Here is a 20,664-nt window from a genome sequence, read left to right on the forward strand (position 1 = left end):
AAAACATGCAGGATTTCTGGCAGATAGCAAGCGTAATGTATAATAATTGTACACTTTCTTTTTTCCAATAAAAAGTTGCAAAGTGCTTTACATGGATGTATCACCAAGACAATACCAAATAATTAAATATTCAAATATTCAGTCATAGAAAAAATTGTTTAATGTCACAACATGCTTTTCTCTCATTTAAATTTAAATTGTAGACTTAAAATAGTTGACTTAAACTTTCGATGAATCCTTGTTGTACTTGTGCTCTAACATAAAAACCCTGCACGTGGTACAGATCGCACTCAGCCATGATCCTCATCTATCCGTGTTATTGATATTGCATTTAGCTGTTAGTGATGCTTACAACGTGAAAGCCATAACCTGATTAATCAATTAGCGTCATGTGCATTTTACAATTGAAACCGAGCTGCAGCCATTGGGACAGATCCGCTGTCACTCGAGAAAACCTCCACTCAATGCTTTAATTGTATTTGCAGCTCAGGGGGACGGCCCGCCCCCGGGGAGTCCCAATTGGCCGCTTTCAAGAGGGCTCAAACCTCCCGCACCCTGATTGGCCACGGCAGCTTTCTGTTTGGGTCGTCTGCCAGCGGCCGTGGGGAAGGGGCGGGGCCGCGTGTGGCTTCCGCTTCTGGGCTGGATTGACACACAATGAGGAGCCGAGGCTGGAGAGACGCGCTGCGAACACCGCTGTAAATAAATACTACAATCACTGAGGCCGGAGCGACATGGAGAACCAGGTACTGTGGCTTTTCCGTCTCCCGGGGGAATGCGAACTTTCCCCGGGGGGAACGGCAGCGGGCAGCCCGGCAGCGGGGCAGGGAATCGGTCCTGTGTTCTGGTCGCCAGCGGAGAAAAAACCCGCTGCTAATGAACTCGTAGTTGTTTGGCTCTGGAGCTATGCTAGCTGGCCACTCATACATCGGTATTTACCGCTAGCTGTAGCCTCTGTGCACCGCACCGCTCAGCTCCACGGCTGTAGCCACACAAAGAGACCCACACCTTGTGTTCGATGCCCCGTGTTGTGGTTTTAACCACGAGCGGGTGCTCCCGGTTTCGCACTACAAGCCACCCGGGGCGAGCTTCTTGTGCAGCTAAGCTAACGTGGCTAGCTAGTCTACCTTCCAGGAGAGTGTCGGCCGTTGGCTAAAGGCTAAGGAGCCGCTACAAGGCGCCGGGGAAAAGATTTGTCCTGCCCAGGTCGGCTGGAGAGGCGGGGTGGTGCCTCCACTGCCGAGGGGCCTGGAAGCCCAGCACATTACGAGGCTCATTCAAACAGCAACCACCTCAGAACCTCTGCAACACATATTAGTGTTATTTGCAAACCTTGTGTGTAATTCCTGCGCAGAACATTTCTGATTGCAGGGCAACATGCATGTAGCATGGTGGAGCAAGCTGATGTGTGTGTGTGTGGACCTGCAGACGTTGAACTTGAATCCAGTCATGATGACCACCCATGCATGGGCTGATCATTATATAGGAAAGATCCCTGAAATACAAGGTGTACTTTTTGAGGACTGTAACTCATTGTGTTTGGCGAGATCATGCATTTACATTGAATACTCGTGCACGTACAGATGTGCCTACTTAAGATTTATGTCATCATGAAAAAAGCCACATCAATTATTTTTCAGAAAACAGGAAAGTTGGAAAACCCCGAATTGCATATCTGCTGACTCCAGGGGAGACACTGCCTCCGGATGGGTTGCTCTCTAAGTGCCTGAGGTTATTCGGGACTAAATTTCAGATGGTCAGACCACACACACCCATGGGAAGTAGCTCAGCCACTTTTCTGAAACTAGTCTCCATTCAGCTTGGGTCCCTTTTGAAGTTTTAACTAGTTCCGGGGATGTGATTCCACTGGAACTCTTCTACTTCATGTGAAAACCAGGTTGTTAGGTTCTTACCTATGTTGCATGTAAAATATTTACATTAGTTTACATGTTGTTCAAACAATGCAGTGTAATGCATCAGCCTTGCACTGAAACCTACCTTCAAACCTGTTGTGATGTTTACTATCCTGTTAAACTGTTATGAGAGTCGTTGATTCAGCCCCTTGGTTAATGGCATTGAATTAAATAGCTTTCTTTTATGAGGAATTATTGAGAACAATAATACAAGATATACTGTTGTAGTTTATCAGTTATATCACTGATTTTATTTGCACAACCCTGATGTTGGACTGATGTTAGTCTTAACTTAACGATCGCCATCATGTTATTTACTCACTCACACAAACCCTATTTGCGTGATACTATCTCGGTCGCTGCAGATAGGCCAATTACGATTCCATTGTGACCCTTCCAGGTTTGATCGTTTTCCAATACCAGTAACTTTTGGATCATCTTCCAGGTATTTAAGGTTGGGTGGGTATGATGAATGGTTAGGCACAACTGCTCTCGTGCAGGTGTGTGTCTGTGTGTGTGTGTCCTCTTCCGGGGGAAGCCTTCTGACTTTTCATTTCAGTCATTTATTAGCTGGAAGAGATTAATATGGTCATGATGGCTGGTATTTACATGGCAGCTGGGAGTGCATTGTTTTCATGGGAGCCGCCGTGTCTGCCAAAATTTGTATTTCCCCTCAATTGGAGCTCTGTGTATGAGAAACAGAGAGAGAGAGCGAGAGAGAAGGGATGCACACATCATCTCAGTGTTTGTCGCTTTGTGTGTGATTTGTTTGTGTATCTCCTGCAGTGCCTTTAGTCAGGGATCGTTAAATAAGTATCGCTTCTGGTCTTTTTGTCCATCTGATGCGAGAAGATCGTAACGTTTGAGAGACGACTCCATTGCTTTATGGATATCATGCTTTCAGGCTGTTCAATTAAAAGCCATCTCCGTCAATGTGTTTATAGGTAGAAACTCTTGTCCGATTTTTTTTGAATGGTTCTAAACCTCAGGTGTTTCTGACATCTTGCTTTGACAGCTTGACTCAGTTCATTCAGTCTCTTTCATATCGTTTTCTTTGCTTGTCTGTCATTTTTCAAGCTGAACTCTCAGTCAGTTCAGAAATTAGCTGATGAATCTGTAATTAGAGTGAAAATACAGAACAATTTCTCATTAGTTTCATATAATTTTCTTTTTGGTGGTTTTGCACAGTTTCAGAAAAAAACAATATTAGAAAACAATGGGCATTATTTCATCAATGTCTGAAATAAAGTCAGTAATAATAATAATAGGCTGTTTAGTCATTTGATAGGAAATTAATCAGCAGCTATTTTGATTAAGTAATTGATGCTTTTATTAATAAAATGCCAAAGATTAACTTTCTCCAGCTTCTAAAGCAAAAGGGGTATTTACATTTTGACTTTCTGGAAAATGCAAGAATGTAATATGTTTTCTAATTGATCTGCTGACAAATTAATCGGCAACTACTTGAAAATCTATTAAAGAAGAGAGAAAAAATCCCCCCAAAAGTGACCAAATATCTTCAACTTGTTTTAAAATTGTATTTTCTTTATCCTGTATTATAGGATCTTATATCTATTTTGGAAGTAATAAGGTGAAGACATAATCTTGTTCAATATTAATCTAGTAATCAATTAATTACAACATTCATGTAGATAAATACTAATAGTAATCTTTGTTGTAGGCCCAATGTTTTCGCTGCCTTCTGGGCTGTTAGTGTTTGGTATGAATTACATGTTTGATTTATTCAATGATTATTGTTTGTTTTGTTGTAGAATCACTGTTTTCCTCTGTGGCTCATTATCTTCCCAATTTTTGGTGTTGTCCTTATCACATTCCTGATTTTACGAACGCCGTGGGGGGAGGGGGGTGTTGATTTGGTGGTCGGGTGGGGGGGCGCTCCATGGCTGCTCACTGTGGGTGTGGTGGAGTCTGGAGTTTAAGGGCATTACTGCCACAGAATGGCCGGGCAGAATGCCAGGCAGGGGAGGTGTGTGTGTGTGTGAGTTGGAGAGTGCTAGACCAGCTCATCTCAATCCAGTCCCCTCTAATCCCCCCTCTCAGGTCCAGCTCACGAGCTGCTCAGTGCCGGGGCCAAATCCCCACATTCTTCAGTCGTCCCCTGGACATGAAGTACCTTTCTGTCCCTGTCCCCGTCACCCAGCCATCCCTCATTCCCTTCTGCACTCCCATCTCCATAGCCTCTTCACTTGCTATGCCAATCACCAGCGCCATGTCATTTGCGCGTCCTGTCGCGGTCATTGTTGTTGGCCGGGCAAGGTGGCTCAGCACTGTGCCCTTCTTCTGGACAAACCTTTTGAGATCAGTCGGCTCGGGCAGCTAATCACTCCCATTCCACAGGGAGCGTCCCGTCATTAGTTCAGCTCTGTGTTTGTCCAACCTCTCCTCTTCAGTATAAAGTCCACACACTCACTGGAGAGATTCAGAGGCTTTGTTTAAGACCGAATCAGAAACCAATGAATAATGGGCGCCTTGGATTGATATCACTACTGTGTTTGCTTTTGTTTTGAGGTTTCTGCCTGTCTCAAAGTCCTGATTAAAAAGCAGTTTCTTCAACAAAGGTTTTAGGGGATCATTAAGTCTTAAAATATTTTTTTAGCCTGCTATAGGCAGTAATATAAAAGGATTTCTGGAAAATCCTCAGTACTACCATGTCCTTGAAGTAGTCAACCATCATTTTAATGATGAGGTAAAAAAACTACTTTGGGCTTCAATGAGGCAACTTGTGTTTGGAGCATAAACGAGCAGAATTTGATAAAAAAGACCACCTCTCCAATCGTTAGGTGCTGAGGGGGATCGATGATGCTTTGGGTTCTTTTATTGTGAGTGGAACTGCAGACATGTCATTGTCAGAGAGAAGAATGGATTCAATTAAATGCCAGCAAATAATACACCTGTAAAAAGCTGACATAAAAGCTTTAGAGGACAACTTCTACAACAGGATGATGACCCAAACCTCAAGAGGCACAAGCCATGGCCCTCACAGCCGCTTGTCCTAGAAATGATAGAAAGTATGTCTCTAAAGATCAGTGTCTATGAATCACACTGAATGAGAAGATTTTTCAAGGTAGAAAGGCTGAAATTTCCTTGTACAATAATCAAAGACTTTTGTCTGTCTACAAAAAGCATCTACAAACTCTGATATTTGCCCCAGAATCAGTAACTGCTGACCATGCAGGGTGGTTCAACTTTAGTTTCTGGACATTTTAGTCTGGCTCTCTTGCTTAAAAGAATAAATAAATGTGTCATCTTCAACTTAATACCTTGTGGAAACTCGCGTTTATATAAATCAAGTAGAAATATTGACCAGGGTTGCCAGACCATTTCATTGTGGGGGAATTTCTAAACATAGACATCTTTAGGCTTTTATCTGTCCTTCCTTTGCGCGCCACAGAATGTGCAATGCGTTGATAATGGTAGAATAATTAGTTTCCTGATCTGAGTTAATCTGTTGCCCAACATCCTGTCCTTGTAGTTCACATAGTACCTGCTTGTTCTCGTGTTTGAATGCCCTCTAGCCTACAGGCTGAGTTTGTGACCTTTTATTTCTACTTATCTCTTTACAGTGCACAGTGCAGGTGAAGCTGGAGTTGGGCCACAGAGCTCAGCTGAGGAAGAAAGTTACATCGGAAGGTTTCACCCACGACTGGATGGTGTTTGTCCGAGGGCCAGAGACCGGCGACATCCAGCACTTTGTAGAGAAGGTTGTGTTCCGCCTGCACGAGAGCTTCCCCAAACCCAAAAGAGGTAAAACAAAGAGATATCAATGTGTGAACACAGACAACTGACTAATCCTACAAGATATGTTTGGTTTATTAATGTAGCATAGTCAATTAACATGGGGGATTACTTTAGTGCTGCAGAGACGAAATAAAAAATACAGATTGAGAATGTAAACACATGAAAACCCATTCCTCCACCAAAGCTCACGTCCCATTTTGCCATGTTAAAGAAAGTGAGAAAACAAAACAATTGAATGGGTTCCTCCTTGGGTCTTGCCCCATCACTCCACAAAATGTCTTTGACATAGTTCAGTAGTCTTTGAGTCAACCCGACAAACGGCAATGCAAACATAGCTTTGTCTTGGATAAATAAAATAAAAAATAAACGAGCAATCGACAATTGAAGCTTTATGTGATGATTATCTAATTATCTATTAATCTACCTGCTTCCGTTTTGATTAATTTGTCAATAAATTGAAATAAAATAATGAAAGGTGTCTGTTAAAAGCCAAAGAGCCCTGATATAGAGTCTCCATTAACAGTTTTCAGTCGATATAATGTTTATCCATATTAATAATTGGAGTATAAAGTTAGACAAGACTGCATTTGTCTAATAACATCTCATTTTGTGAGAGATGTTTTAGTTTTTTTTTGCTTGTTGGAGTTCATTTAGTGAATGAAATGATAGGAGCTCAAAGTTCAGCTGATTCGAGAGCCTGTTGAATCCTCAAGAGAAGCTCGGCCTTTGCACAATCCTCCTTTTCATTTAAGATCATTAATGAATGGATCCGCTCCCTGATGCTTTGAAATCCATACTTCCATACTTTTTCCTGTGATTCTAAATAATAATTTGAACTTGTCTTGTCATTTGTTATGTTAGTGTTTTATGTTAAGCTGCCCATGGACTGCAGGTGGAAGCTAGCTAGTAGATAAATCCAGTTCATATTTTCTGTTTGTATCAGATTAATGCTTTTTTGAAGAACAGAGGTAATAAACTTAAGACACATTTATTTCTCCTATTACTTTTCTACTCTACTATGATTTCATGATGCCAGTGACACGTCTTTGTGTGTCCACAGTATGCAAGGAGCCTCCATACAAAGTGGAGGAGTCGGGCTACGCAGGCTTCCTCATGCCTATTGAGGTCTACTTCAAGAACAAGGTATGATTGACTGGATAGAGTTTAAAATGCTGACAAGTGTGGTTGTAGATAATTTTCCGATAGAAACAGAAACCTAGTTAACAGCCTGATGGTGTATGGTCAATGTGTGACATTGAGGATGTAGTATAACACTAATGTGCGTTATTTCCTAACGTTATTCCTCTGTCAGTAATTTTGAATCTTGAAAAAATAACCACTTAACTTTTCACTACAAGATGACACTCAGAGTTATGTGAACTCCGGTTCACCATCCTGTCCTGCAGGTCTTCTTAATATCAGACTTGTGGACTGCATCCAAAAAACTGTTCCATCCTCTTTTTATGTGCAGTTAACTTTTACACTGTGGACAAATCTGATCAGGAACATAGCTGATAGAAATCTGCGTTACCTTCACATCTATAAAAAGTCAATTTTTTCGTAATAAAATCTCTCATAAAATGTCCTCAGCTTTAATTGTCCCCAGTGTTCATCTCCACAGCTTCTTAGGAATGTTAGTGGTTTATCAGTGGACCAGACATATTTCTGTTTTATGACCCGGGTGATAGTTCATTGATTCAGCTTTATCTTTTGTTGTGAAATGTAAAGGTACTGGGAGGTGATTGTATGTGGGGCAGAAAGGCAAATGACTTTCTGTCACACATGCTTTGACAAGAATGTTAAAATGACCCAGATTAACTTAAGAAATTAATATTAACTTAATATTGGGTTTGCTTTGCAGGAGGAGCCCAAAAAAGTGTGTTTCAACTACGACCTGTTCCTTAACCTGGAGGGCAACCCCCCAGTTAACCACCTGCGCTGTGAGAAGCTCACCTTCAACAACCCCACCAAAGAATTCAGGAGAAAGCTGATCAAAGCTGGAGGGGTGAGGCAGCATGACGCACTGACTGCTGAATAACTGTGTGTAGTCAGAAGGAGATAGTATCAGTCAACTATGGTTGACTCTGTCTAGTTCTTAAGTACTCTGTTTCCCCAAAATATAAATATGAATTTAGTTTGCTGGTGTAAAAAAGACCAAAATTTTATTTATAAAAGTCTCTGTACACTTGACAGATCTGTACAAATCTTGCTGTGTCCTCAGTTGAAGTATATTGCAGTAAATTGCAAAGTGTCTTAAGTTGATGCTGGTATTTTTAACTGGTGTCTCTTTAATTTCAGGTATTGGTGGTTCCAGAGGGGGCTGAAGCAAGACCCAATCCAGATTACCCAATGCTCCCCACCATCCCCCTCTCAGCCTTTTCAGACCCCAAGAAGACCAAGACCTCTCACGTGTCAAAGGTTGGTTAACATGACAACTACAAAGTGGTCCTGTTCAAATCATCTGAACATTCTCAGCTTTCTCATTCAGAATCTTTAACTTGGAAATCACAGCTTCATTGACAATTTATTTGACACGCAGACCCCGTGAAAATAGGCTCACCAGTGTGACCAGTTTAAAAAGTTAGTCTGGAGCCCTGATGGTTCTTTGTCAGGTGAGGGGACTTATCAGGAGAAATAAGAAAGCTGGTCCTTGTCTTACGGACAGAAAAAGTAAATGCGAGCCACTTTTGAAGACACATGTCCACTTCCTCCAGTCCTTGAGTATATTGAAAACATAATAAATCTCTTATATGCTTATCAAGTTTAATAGTGTAAGTTTGAGAACTCGTAAATCGTTTTGCTGATATGTGGTTGGACAACGTGGAAACATCCTTTCCTCCTGTATCATTGTGCCAGAGAACTCTGTTAAAAGCCCCTCCTGTGGACCTGCTGGGTTTCTGTGCATATTTACCCACACTTTGAATTTGCTTGTTGACTGACTGCACCGGAGCCAAGGGTCTAATCTAGTGTAACTTCAGAAAGACAACCAGCTCAGTCCTTACCTTGTTTGGCTACCTCCTTGTTTGTCCTCGGTTGTCAGTTCAGCAGGTTGTCGGGATCAGCATCTAAATACTGTCCCTGCTGTAGCTCAGAGTGCTTAACATATCTGCTGTGTCACAATAGACTGTTTGTCCTACTTCTAACTATCCTATCATTGCAAAGCATTATCGGTATAGGTCAATTTCCTTTTTAGTTTAAATTTTACTAATTTGAGGAAATTGTTGTTTTGGCTAAAGTTTATACTGACCAAAACACTTTGGTATAACATGTCATTCACAGTAAATAATGTGATTAGACTTTATTGGAGAGGCCTGATTCCATTACTGAGGAGAGCGCAATTTCCCTAAACCTCCTGACTTGGTCTTCGGGCAGCTGAGCCTGGTTCTCCTTCAATGGGGCCTTGAGATGAATGCATTAAGAGTTAAAGTACCTATGACACTGATGCTGTTTTCTCTCTCCAGGAACCCAGTAAAGAAGGCAGCGGTGGAAGCAAGGGACCGAAACCACACAAGGTGACCAAGGAGCATCGCGAACGACCCCGAAAAGACTCTGAGAGCAAAGCCACGTCAAAAGGAGACAACGACCGAGATGGAAGCAGCAAGAGTGGCCGAGATCCTTCCTCTTCCTCGTCCACGTCTTCAAAAAAGCCACCAGAGATCAAAGTGAAAGAGGAAGTGAAGGTTCTACCCAAGGCGGCATTCAAGGAGCCTAAGCTCACCCTGAAGGAGTCAAAGATGGAGGGCATGTCCCCTAAAGGAGGGGGGGGCTGGGAGTGGAGGGGGCGGCGGGGGAGGAGGGGGAGGAGGAGGAGGCGGGGGCGGGGGAGGCCCGGCAGAATCCAAAGCACCGGGGAAACGACCCGCCACTGTGGAGTCTCCCAAACCCAGTGCGAAGAAGCAGAAGAAGGCCAGCTCTGAAGGGCCAAAGGCGCCAGGAAGTGGAGCTTTCACAGGAACCTCTCCTCGTGTCTCCTCATCGTCTGCAGCTAACCAGTCCTACGCCGAGAAGAAACCCTCCAAGGAAAAAGGTCGCTGGGCCAGAGGCAAAAATGACACACAGGAGCTGAAGGAGCCAAAGAAAGTTCCAGAGTCAGAGGAGTCGAATTCAGAAGATGAAGCCTCTTCAAAGTCAGAGGTACGAGAGGTAGAGACGCGACAATTTACTTCTTTTACATTCATGTTTTAGTTTTGAAGTTGTTCATCTGTGTGTAACTCCATGCATACGTCTTAGTCCTAGATCTCCCATATGTCCCATTCCCAGTGAATGTGATGTATCAGGAAATCCAGGAGGGATTTTCATTACATTGTTCCAACGTCCAATTTGACCCAAGGATGATCTGAAAAGAATTTGATGGTCAAAGGTCAAGGGCAGTGTCACATCACTAAAGATGTTTTTGGCCATGACTTAAGTGTTCATACACTCATTATTATAAGATCCACTTACTTCCTTTTATTCCCCTCGTGGTTTTCACTACATATATTACGTGTCTGAACAAACATGGAAACTGGTAATTTTTGTCTTATCCCATTTCCTTCCTCTTTTTGATAAATCGTTTTCTTCTCCTCCCACAGCAGTCAGCCCCTTCCAGTCCTTCCAACTCCAGTTCTAGTTCTGACTCCAGTTCAGACTCAGACTTTGAGCCGGGACAGAAACCAGGGCAAGGTACAGTCCGTTATCAGACATGTACAATTGTTGGGCTGATTGAATAAGCTTGTGTTCCACTGCGATTGGTACGTCCCCCTCCTGAGAGTCTCTGTTTCTGAGAATCGTCAGAGGGGAAATGAGTGTTCAGGTCAATGGTTTTATAGTTTGTGTGATTCTGTCCCAGGCCCGTTAAGATCCATGGTGGAGGAGATCCAGTCAGAAGAGTCGGATGATGATGACAGCAGCTCGGAGGAGGAGACCCCCATCAAGACGAACCCCCCAAACCGTGACTCTCGGTCAGTCCCTCTGCTCACGTCACTTTTCTCTGAAGTTACATCAATCAATGATCTATACGGAACAGTCGCACTCTGGATCCATGTGCACGAGCCCTAAATACTCCCTGCCAGCCTCACCTGCTGCCTTGCATCATTCTTGTTTACTCTTTCAGATTTTTTTCATTTGAGTCTCCTCCACTGAGAGATTACAGGCCTTAGCCAGAAAGGACTGGTGTTGACGATGTGTTCTGGCTGTCAGTCTGTGTGTGCGCCATTGACCTCTGACCTCCTCTTATCCCCTCCCAGACTCAGCTTGGACAGCGAGAGTGACAGCAGTGACGGCTCGCACCGCCCCAGTCGAGACCCCGCCCCGCCCCCACAGAAACACAGCTCCTCCAACAACAAAGTGAGTCACACGGGCCTCTCACTCTTCGCTCTGCTTTGATTGACATATTGACAGGAGCTGAAATGATTTGACTAGAAAACTGTTTATTTAAACCAAGCATGGGCTTTTACTGTTGTTGACCAAGAGACTAAGTGAGTCAGACCAATAAGAATCCTGGTTCTATAATAATGTAATATAATTGTTTATTTTATTCATGTTGTGCAATCGTCCGTGTTCAATGTGAACTCGAGTAAAAGTGTTGTTTGGTTTTACTCTAAAATGAACAAGGGAAATTTGTTTTGTGCGTTTAAGAAAGTCCCGTACGAGTAACACAATCAAAACAATGAGAAACAACACACCAAGCCATTTTTAGACAGACATGACTCTTACATTTAAATACTTGCTGCATTTTTTTTATTTGGCTCATTGCTTTATTCAAACTAGCCTCAAGCTATTCAGTCAACAGAGATGGAATCTTCTGTGTTTCAGCCCTTTAACCCTCCACTTCCATCTCAGCTGCTTTCACTGTCACTGGTGTCCTTGATTGTCTCAGGGTCTCACATCACGTCCTCTGTCTCTCTTCTCTGTGACTCCTCTCTCGCTCTCTCTCTCTCTCTCTCTCTCTCTCTCTCTCTCTCTCTCTCTCTCTCTCTCTCTCTCTCTCTCTCTCTCTCTCTCTCTCTCTCTCTCTCTCTCTCTCTCTCTCTCTCTCCTCTCTCTCTCTCTCTCTCTCTCTCTCTCTCTCTCTCTCTCTCTCTCACTCAGGTGTCTGGCAGAAAGAGTCCAGATTCCTCTTTCCGCTCAGAGAAGGTGTTGAAGAAGGGATACGACAAGGTAGGAAGGGTAAATCAAACTTTTTTTATTCTTTTAACTTTCACACAGACACAAACACACACAAGTCATTCATGAACTCAAGATGCAGTGGTGGACAATGAATTGATCCAGATGTGCAGACAGACTCTGCCCTATGAACCCTGGTAATGAGATGATTTAAGTCATATTAAAACTGCTCCAGTATGGAGCTTCAAAACAAAACAGTTTAACTATTTCCAGTACAGAAACTAGAACTTACAACTTTATTGTGCAAATGTTTTCCAGTAAAACTAAATTGAGGAAGTTTTCAAATTCATACCTTGAAAGGTTATGGTTTGCTCAGGTGATCGAGGCCTGATTGTGACTCAACGGAAAATCCTTATGCATCACATCTCATCATCGCTGTCATTGTATACGAGTCCTAACTGTGGTTAACCCGGCTTTACCCTAAAGAAGCCGTAAACGCCCTCACATCTGCCTGTCAGATATGAAAATGGCGAAGTCCTCCCACAATTACCCAACATCAGATTTGGTGATCTGCATCAGGCCCTTTCTTTAACTTTCCCAAAACCGATGACTCACTATAAACATCCTCTTTACTCCACTCTACCACATTTCTTACACAACTATTTCCATCGCTAGTCATTAGTCACCTGTCAACTTAGAAAAGGTAGAAAAATAAAAAAAAACAATCAAGGAAGACACCATATTTAGAAAGGCATCGAGTTCCTGCACTGAATCTTGACATTCTAATCTTCAGTCAAACCTACGCTAACCTAGTCTCTTAATACTGAACTGACCATGTACACTCTCCTCTGTGATCTTAATCTAAAACGTGCTGCAGGCCTACACAGAGGAACTGGTGGACCTCCATCGCAGACTGATGGCTTTAAGAGAGCGTAATGTTCTACAGCAGGTGTGTGTTCATGCTTCTGTTTTGCTCGATACATCTGCACGGCATCTGGTACCAAAACAAAACTGTGATATTGCAGTTTTTGATATTTAATAAGGCGTCATCGAACATGTGTGTACAATAACCGATGATAACTGACCTCTCCTCCTCGTCATCTGTCAGATTGTCAACCTGATCGAGGAAACGGGCCACTTCAACGTGACCAACACCACCTTTGACTTTGACCTCTTTTCACTGGACGAGTCCACTGTCCGCAAACTACAGAGCTACCTGGAGGCGACGGCCACGTGACAGGAAGTGGACGCCGGCGTGTGGATGGCAGCAGCGGCGGGAATCGACTCGCCACCTATTCTCCTCTCGCAGGCGAGGTGACGAGTGGTCACACCTGCCGCAGCTGTTTCGCAGGTCTGACTGAAACATTGAGCAACTGCCACACGGACAGAAACACACGGTCAAACGCGAGCACACATGAAGACGCACCACTTTCACGTGACGCTGGGGAGGAACCGGGAGGAGGTGGCGGAGGCGATGAAGGGAGCGCTGCAGCCGCTGATCTCCGTCTACAGTCAGGATTTTCATCACACGTCTCTTTTTTTTTTGAGTCCGTGCAGAGCTGTGGAATGCACCCCACACACACACCCCCCCTCACCCTCCTGCACTGCACTCATATTGCTCCCGCCTTAGCGAAGCCAATACTCCTCCTCCTCCTCCTCTTCACACGCACACTTCTTACCCAGCAGAGCACTCCAGTTCCCCTCCCCCTGCTGTCAGCTGGAGCTCATTTCTCTCTCCCGACATACTGTCGAGTGTGTGTGTGTGTGTGTGGGTGTGTGTTTTTTGTCTGTGCACGTGTGTGCATGCGAGCACTGCTGAGGTTTAACAGGACAAGTTGTATTTGTTGTTACTGACTTCTCTTTGTTCGTGATGCCCGAGTACAAACAACAGCCCGTTTCCCTCCTTCCCATGAGCACACGTGGAAAAAAATATACATACAGGTTACCTTTACTTTAATCCCCCCACCCCACCCCACCCCCACCCTCCGATTGAGCATTTATGACTACAGGCACTACACTAATATTAAGTAAACGGTTTATAGCACACTGTAATGCAGTTGTAAGTAGTTATTAATGTTTAGTGCAATGATGTAGATATAAGACAACACTGACTTTTTGAAGAAACATTCGTCAAAGAAGTCCACATCCTTGAAGCCGAAAGTGAAACAGAAATTAATATTCAAGCCGAGCGTCAGTCAGATACTCAGTTTTTTGTGTCAGGGCCTCGTGAGCAGACATAATGAATTTCTTCTTCTCTCTTCGAGCTGCCCGTCTTCTGTGACAGCGTTAATTCTTGGCTGCTGGGCACATCTTTCTTCCTGGTTCGTTAGCTTGAAATACTCGTGATGAATTTATTAAAACCCATCCACCAGAAGCAGAAAGTCTAAATAAACCCTTTATTCGCTGACTTACTCTTAACAGACGTGAAGACACTTTTCCTCATTCTGTGGGAGCTGCTGTATCAGCGGTGCTCTCTATTTGTAAAGAATATCTGATGTTATAAAGACACAATTGTGTTGTTCTTGAATAAAGGACAAACCACACTTTTTAAACTTTATTTTTAGAAAGAATAAAGTCTTATATTTGGATTAGCACGGTATTTGTCATTGAAAATAATTACTTCATTGTCGATTAGCTGCTGATGTATTTTTCCGAACAATTACTGTAAAAAAAGTTCCAAGTGAACATCATAACCTTCAATTAGCTTGTTTTTATTTGACCAAATTTAAAAACCTCAAACACATGGAACAAATCTTCTTCCTGAGGAAGATTAAAGTAAATTAAATTGTGGATTTTTGCCTGAAAATAGTTTTTTGAAAAGATTCTAAAAACAGTTGTTGGTCATCTTCTGATATAAGGCTCCAGTAATGATATATATTATATGGTACATTAGTAAACACTTAAATGTTCTTATACCTTCAAACAACTGCATTATAGAGTGTTTATTATATGTTCAGTGCTTTCAATGCTACACGAGGAGGTGGGGGGGAAGGAAAGGGTCCTTACACTTAACACTGTACATGAAGATACTGAGGTGTGTGTGTCTGTGTGTGTGTGTTTCAGATGTTTCTCTGTTGTCTGAACATCTGAAAACGTCTCCTGTTGAGTCCCCCCCCCCACCTCCTCTACTTCCTCGCACTGAAAGCTGAGCCTTGACCTCCTACCAACAGACCCCCACCCCCTTCTTTCCTTCAGAAGCTCCCTCACTCCATCCCTTCGTCTCTCCCTCTTCCTCCTCCTCCTCCTCCTCCTCTTATTCCCATATTGGCGTGCATGAAAGGGCTCGACTGCTCGTGGCCAGAGCAGTGGAGGATCACTCCGGAATTGCCTTCTAAGTGGTGGGAGGGTTTAAAGAAATAATAAGCCGTGAAAAAGTAGCCATACTTGTCTCCCAGAATCCAAAAAAATACGAAAACAAAAAATAGGGGCCACGCTTTTTTACATTTTATTTTTCTACAAGTGCATTTTTGTGTATTTATTCCCACACTGCGGTTAAGGAAAACCTGTGAGCTATGAATGTATATCGCTTTTACTTTTCTACGGCTAGCAACAGCCCCACTCTAGTGCCTTTTTCCTGCACCTTGCAGTGTGAGGGGGTGGTGTGCGCTCTCTTAGCCATGGTCACACAGATTGAACCCACCCTCCTCAAAACTCCCCCACCACCCCGCCCCCCCCCTCCGCGGGGGGGAAACAAGTGTTAAGTGGGATGCCTGAATATCCAGTATTGTCTTAATGGCGTTCATCCCCGCGTCTCCTTCTCCAGTGTCTTCGTAGGCTGTCGTCCTCTCACCGGTGATGTTTCTGTTAATCGAGCCCTGTAGAAATTTCGAAGAGGACTATTTTTCACTGATGGTGGTCGTGTTTCTGTGTTCCTGCTTCCTGAGATTAGATTCTGTGTTTTTTAAAAGAGGGAGCATCAGGTTACTGTGGTAGTTACATTAATTAGCTCTAGTAACAGTTGCGTTCAGCTGTGTTTTGTGCGTGTCGGTGTGTGCGTGTGTGTGTTTTGTGAGACGGTTGTTGTTGATTAGGTTTGGGGGGGGGTTCCCTCTTCAAGTGGATTGAAGTATTTGAACTGTCAGTTTGATACCAAGTAAAGCAGCACTTGATCTTACAACAGGACACATGAGCAGAGACATAAGCTAAGCAAGGCACTCCTTGTGTTTTTCTTATCCCTGAGTATTTCAGATGTATTCCTCAGGGGCCTGAGACATGATGACACTGTGACCGAGGCTGACTGGTCTCATGAAGCTGGTTCACTTCACCCAGAGACGCATCTGATTCAGGGTTCGATCAAAAGCCCATGAAGGACTAATGAGCACAAGGCAACACATTGTCACATTAGTGGATTCACTTGGCTTCACATGCTAAATACTGTACATCAGACATAAGTTAAATGTTTGTAGCACAACAGTTAATCTTTTTAAATATGTTTATGCCTTTAATGTAGACGACAGTAGAGCATACAGCCTGACTAATACAAGACTTCTGAGGTGGAAATTGATTTACAGTTGAAAATTTAACTCATTTCTTCTTTTTTTTTTACAAGATACACTGATACCAAAATATGAATCCACCTGCAGTGCCAGGGCGATTCATCAGCTTGAACTAACAACATTCACCTCATTGTCAGAAGCTCCACGACACTCAACAGCAGGTGCTCACAGATCTAAACTGAATCTCAGAGTGGTATTTCATTAATTATAACTAAATGCTAAGGGATGAAAACTGTTCTGAGTGAGATTAAATAAGAAGTTACAATGAGATTTTTATTAGAGGGTTTGCTACCGAATCCTCATTCGATTAAAATCTGTCCCACTTCAGGCCGGTTTTCAATACTTAACACTTAGAGTTGATGAATTTTCTCCACGATTCTCAGATTTGTCCAGTTTGGTCTGTTTGGTGCATTATGATCCATTACTGCAGATCAGTGGAGTCAATTTATCAGTCTGGCAAATTAACTTTGTTTCCACTGCTCAGTCCATTCTGTTTAATATCAGTAGGACACACTGCTTTGTCCCAGGCTGCAGTAGTGACCTGCTTTATAATACTCACTCTTTTGATTATTGACTATTTATATTTCCACCATGTTTACAAGGCATCTCTAACTTTCCAAGACTGAATATATCAACTCTAGCTGCTCCGACGACCTGATATCTCCGCAGGCGTGGACGGTTTTATCTCATATATCTGAACAATCTGTTAATGTGACATGTGATCGCTCTCTTGTTGCACTTGTTTCATGTAAACAAACACGTGCAGCGGCTTTTTCTTTTGAAGAAAACCCAGAAACCAGCTTCATGAGACCGAAGCCAAAAAACTTGAAAGAAAGAGGGAGGGAGGTTGACTTGCTTCGTGATTCAGGCCCCTGGTGTGTTAGTTCCTGTGGCCCCTTTAGGCTTCACACACATGTACACACACACACACACACAGACACACACCAAACCACTGTGGCACAGACCTTCAATGAATAATTCCCTCCCCGCCCTCCTCCCCTCGTCTTCAGTTCTCTTCCTGCCGACAGTGTTTTTTTATTCTGACGCTTCGATAGCTTTAATTCTCCCCCTCTCGTCCTCTGCTGCCTGCCTGGCTCAGCGACATGTACACACTCCCTCTGTCCTTACTGTAACCTCCGCCTGAGCATGGAAAGTGTGTCTCAAATACAAAGTAAAAAAAATAATACCCTGGATCCATGCCGCCTTACGTGCCCTGCAGTAACCCCCTCCTCCTCCTCCTTCTCCTCCTCCTCCTCTCATTGCCCTCGCTCCTTCCCCTTCATTTTCTCGAGGTGTGCCTCCCGAACTTCAGGCCGTGATTAACTGAGAATGAACTTTGCAACTTTGTGTGAGTGACGTTTGTGCGTCTGCGAGTGTATTTGTTAGCGAAAGGAGGGAATTGGAGAAAGGAAAAGAAAAAACACTCTTCTTGCTGTCGCCCTCCTCTGTTCATCGATGTGGGAACTTTTAAGTCCTCGTTCATGAACTCTGACCTTTGACCAGGCACTCATTCAATCCCTTGAGGAGGAGGAGGAGGAGAGGGGGAGTTAAACAGGGACTGGAGAAGACCCACTGTCTACCCACAGTCAATGTTTTATTTATGGACCTCTGCACTTTTGGCTGTGATGACTTCAGTACTTAACGTAGTTACCTGAACTGTATTTTTAAGGATTTTATACAATATTTACATGCAATACAATATGAATTGATTTTTAATTTTTTTTCTTTGCCGACTTTATTTTTTTTTCTCCTTTCTTATTTAATTGTCTTTACCTTTGGCATGTTTGGTCACTATTATTCACAAACAAACATGTCCGTCAAATCTATTTTAGGCATCAAATGTTGTTATGGGGATGTTCCCTGTATGTTGTGTACCATGATTCTGATGACAGCTGAAAACCAAGAAGCAGGTGTTGGACAAACGTTTGCTGGATGAGCTTAACTTCATCATATCTCTGCTTCCAGTGACAAAGAGCTGGACCTGCACGGGGACGTGAGGAGTCCATGCTTCAGTTCAGTGAACTGAAAACCCTTTATTTTCTGTCTCGTGTCCAGTTATGATTTGAGTGTTTTTATTTTTTTGAACCCTCCTCATTAATAGAAGTCCAACAAACTGACGCCCTCACGTTACTGCTCTGATAGAGTGAGCCTGAAGCTACTCAGCGATAGGAGACGGTAGTTTGCGAAGCTGTGTGGCGCCGCTCAGTTCTTCCTCACGCGACATCACGTGACTCAAACACACTGTGTCTCCTTCACAGCCGGAACCGTACGAAACCGAAACTCTGAAGTCATGACGTCCCGTCCGGGTCAGACTCTGTTCCGTTAACTCCCGTCACATGACCCAGTCTCTCTCAGCTAGTATTTCTCACATCAATGTTTTCTGAAAGAAGGAAGTCATGTTTCTAGAGTTTTACCTCTCGATCACAGGAAAAACAAACTACTGCTCTCCTTAAAACTACAAGCACAACAGCGCAGTAGTTTCATTTCTTTCCACTTGAATCCTCTGCTGTCGTAATGCTCGTTTCCCTCTGTCCTGCTGAAACCTCGGCCTCTCAGCTCTCTTCTCATCGGTTGTGCTCTTAGCCCTCAAATGTCTGAGGCTTATGGGAAATGGTTTTCAGTGAAGGCTGCAAAACATAACAAATACGAGATAAATAGTAAAATGCTATTGACATCTGACATCATCTCTTCTAATGCTGGATTCTAATAACCACAAGTTCCAGTTTCACCTGCGCTTTCACGAGCAACTGCATTAAACAAAAAATATCAGGACACTTAACTGCGGCTCCCAGCATGCATTTCTGCAAACTGTAGATTAAAGTTCTAATTCACTGCTGCTGCTCTGACTCTCACCTCCGCCTGGCGTCTTCTCACGGCCCCGGCAGCTGAGGCTCTCGGTTGTGGTCGTTCTCTCGAGCCGTCACAACATGAAACCGTACAATAGTTGGATCATCCCGGAGAGTCCTGTGTGTCTGTGCTGAGCAGCACTGACCACGTTCATGAAAGTGAAAAATTGAAAAAACAGAATTGAGGAAAAAAAGAAGAAAAAAAAAACACTCCCACTTTGCAACTCTATGAGCAGGTCTGTGGGAGTGGAGCCTTTCAGCTGCGACTATTATATATAATAAGTGTATAATACAGCAAAGGTAGAATATTATCTACTGTGTGGATCTTAAAGAGGACGAGGAAAAAGCAAAAATATTGAGCAAATGGTTCGTTGCAAATATGTGGAGGGGGGGGAGGGGGCATGTGCAGACGGGGTGTTTCCTGTGTCAGTGGTTGTCATAATGTGTCTGTGACAAGGGGACAGGGTTTGCCTGTATTTATAAAGGTTTGATTTGTTTTTTTAACTGGGGGGGGGGGGGGTCTGAACTGTGTCCATATATGTGGTCGAAGCTGCAGACAACTGGCAGAACAAATGAACTGGATGGCAGAAGAACAATTTGGTATTTTTAAAAGTAAAGACTTGGCATAAATGCCACCATGTGGCCATTTGATGCAAGTTGTTAACAAGGACAACATGTTATTTTAATGTTATTTTTTATTTTGAAATCATATTATTAATAAAGTCATTAAGTACTGTTGCCCCAGAGTCGTCTCATCATTTGACCGCCGTGTGACCCGGTCATGACCGCGGGTGAAGAGTTCGTGGAAGGTTCATGTGGCGGTCAGTGTGGCGGGGGGGGGGTGAAAAGGACAAGCAGCGGGCCGAGCAATAACCTTCATGATGCATTGACCATCTATCCAGGAAATGTCACTTCAGGGACGGACGTTATTGGCAAAGGACGATCAATGAATTGAATTTAACTGCACAGAAAACATACAAGTCTCTTCTCACATATTGTCGTGTCAGAGAAGGAGAATGAGGCAGATGATCAAATCCATTCAGCTGCTGGAGTTCCATCAGAGGAGGAAGAAGTACGACTTCACTGAGGTCACAGATTGAAAAAAGAAGACTTGGATAATTGAAATTCACATTTTCTGATGTGGGAGAGTCAAAATGTAAAAAATGATATCTTTAAAAGTGAATATTTCTTTAGTTGTTTGTGAATTGGGGGGGGAAAAAACGAGTTTCATATTGTTGGTCAGACAAAACATACGATTAATGTTTATGGGCCTCGGGACAACAATTTTTTAATAATATGAAAGTTTATAGTTAAATTTATCAATGAAAGAAAGTGATCCCAATATTTATTGCTAATAAAAGGCAGAAACTCAGTATGAAATATCCATATCACCCGCTTCCTGTTCCATGTCAGTATTTCTTACATTTCCCAAATTTTTTTTTTAAAATATTAACCAGTAGTGATAAACCAAAAATTTAAATACACTGAAAAAAATCTTACATAATTCAGAACTGCTTCTAAATAGTAAGATACCTTCCCAATTTAACTTTTCTAACATTTCCAATT

The 20,664-nt window shown here is 43.0% G+C and overlaps 1 protein-coding gene across 1 annotated transcript; it reads left to right on the forward strand.

Moving 5' to 3' along the window:
• The first annotated feature begins 632 nt into the window (after window positions 1-632).
• Window positions 633-19,836, forward strand: mllt1a (MLLT1 super elongation complex subunit a). Its single transcript, XM_053430878.1, has 13 exons — window positions 633-746; window positions 5,498-5,678; window positions 6,733-6,815; window positions 7,534-7,677; window positions 7,971-8,090; window positions 9,134-9,437; window positions 9,499-9,806; window positions 10,247-10,334; window positions 10,501-10,612; window positions 10,898-10,997; window positions 11,742-11,810; window positions 12,634-12,705; window positions 12,865-19,836. The coding sequence occupies exons 1-13, from the start codon at window positions 735-737 to the stop codon at window positions 12,991-12,993; spliced, it is 1,722 nt and encodes a 573-aa protein (XP_053286853.1). The 5' UTR covers window positions 633-734; the 3' UTR covers window positions 12,994-19,836.
• Window positions 19,837-20,664: the final 828 nt, after the last annotated feature.

This window comes from Pleuronectes platessa, chromosome 9, assembly GCF_947347685.1.
Source record: "Pleuronectes platessa chromosome 9, fPlePla1.1, whole genome shotgun sequence".
In the NCBI taxonomy this organism is placed as follows: domain Eukaryota; kingdom Metazoa; phylum Chordata; class Actinopteri; order Pleuronectiformes; family Pleuronectidae; genus Pleuronectes; species Pleuronectes platessa.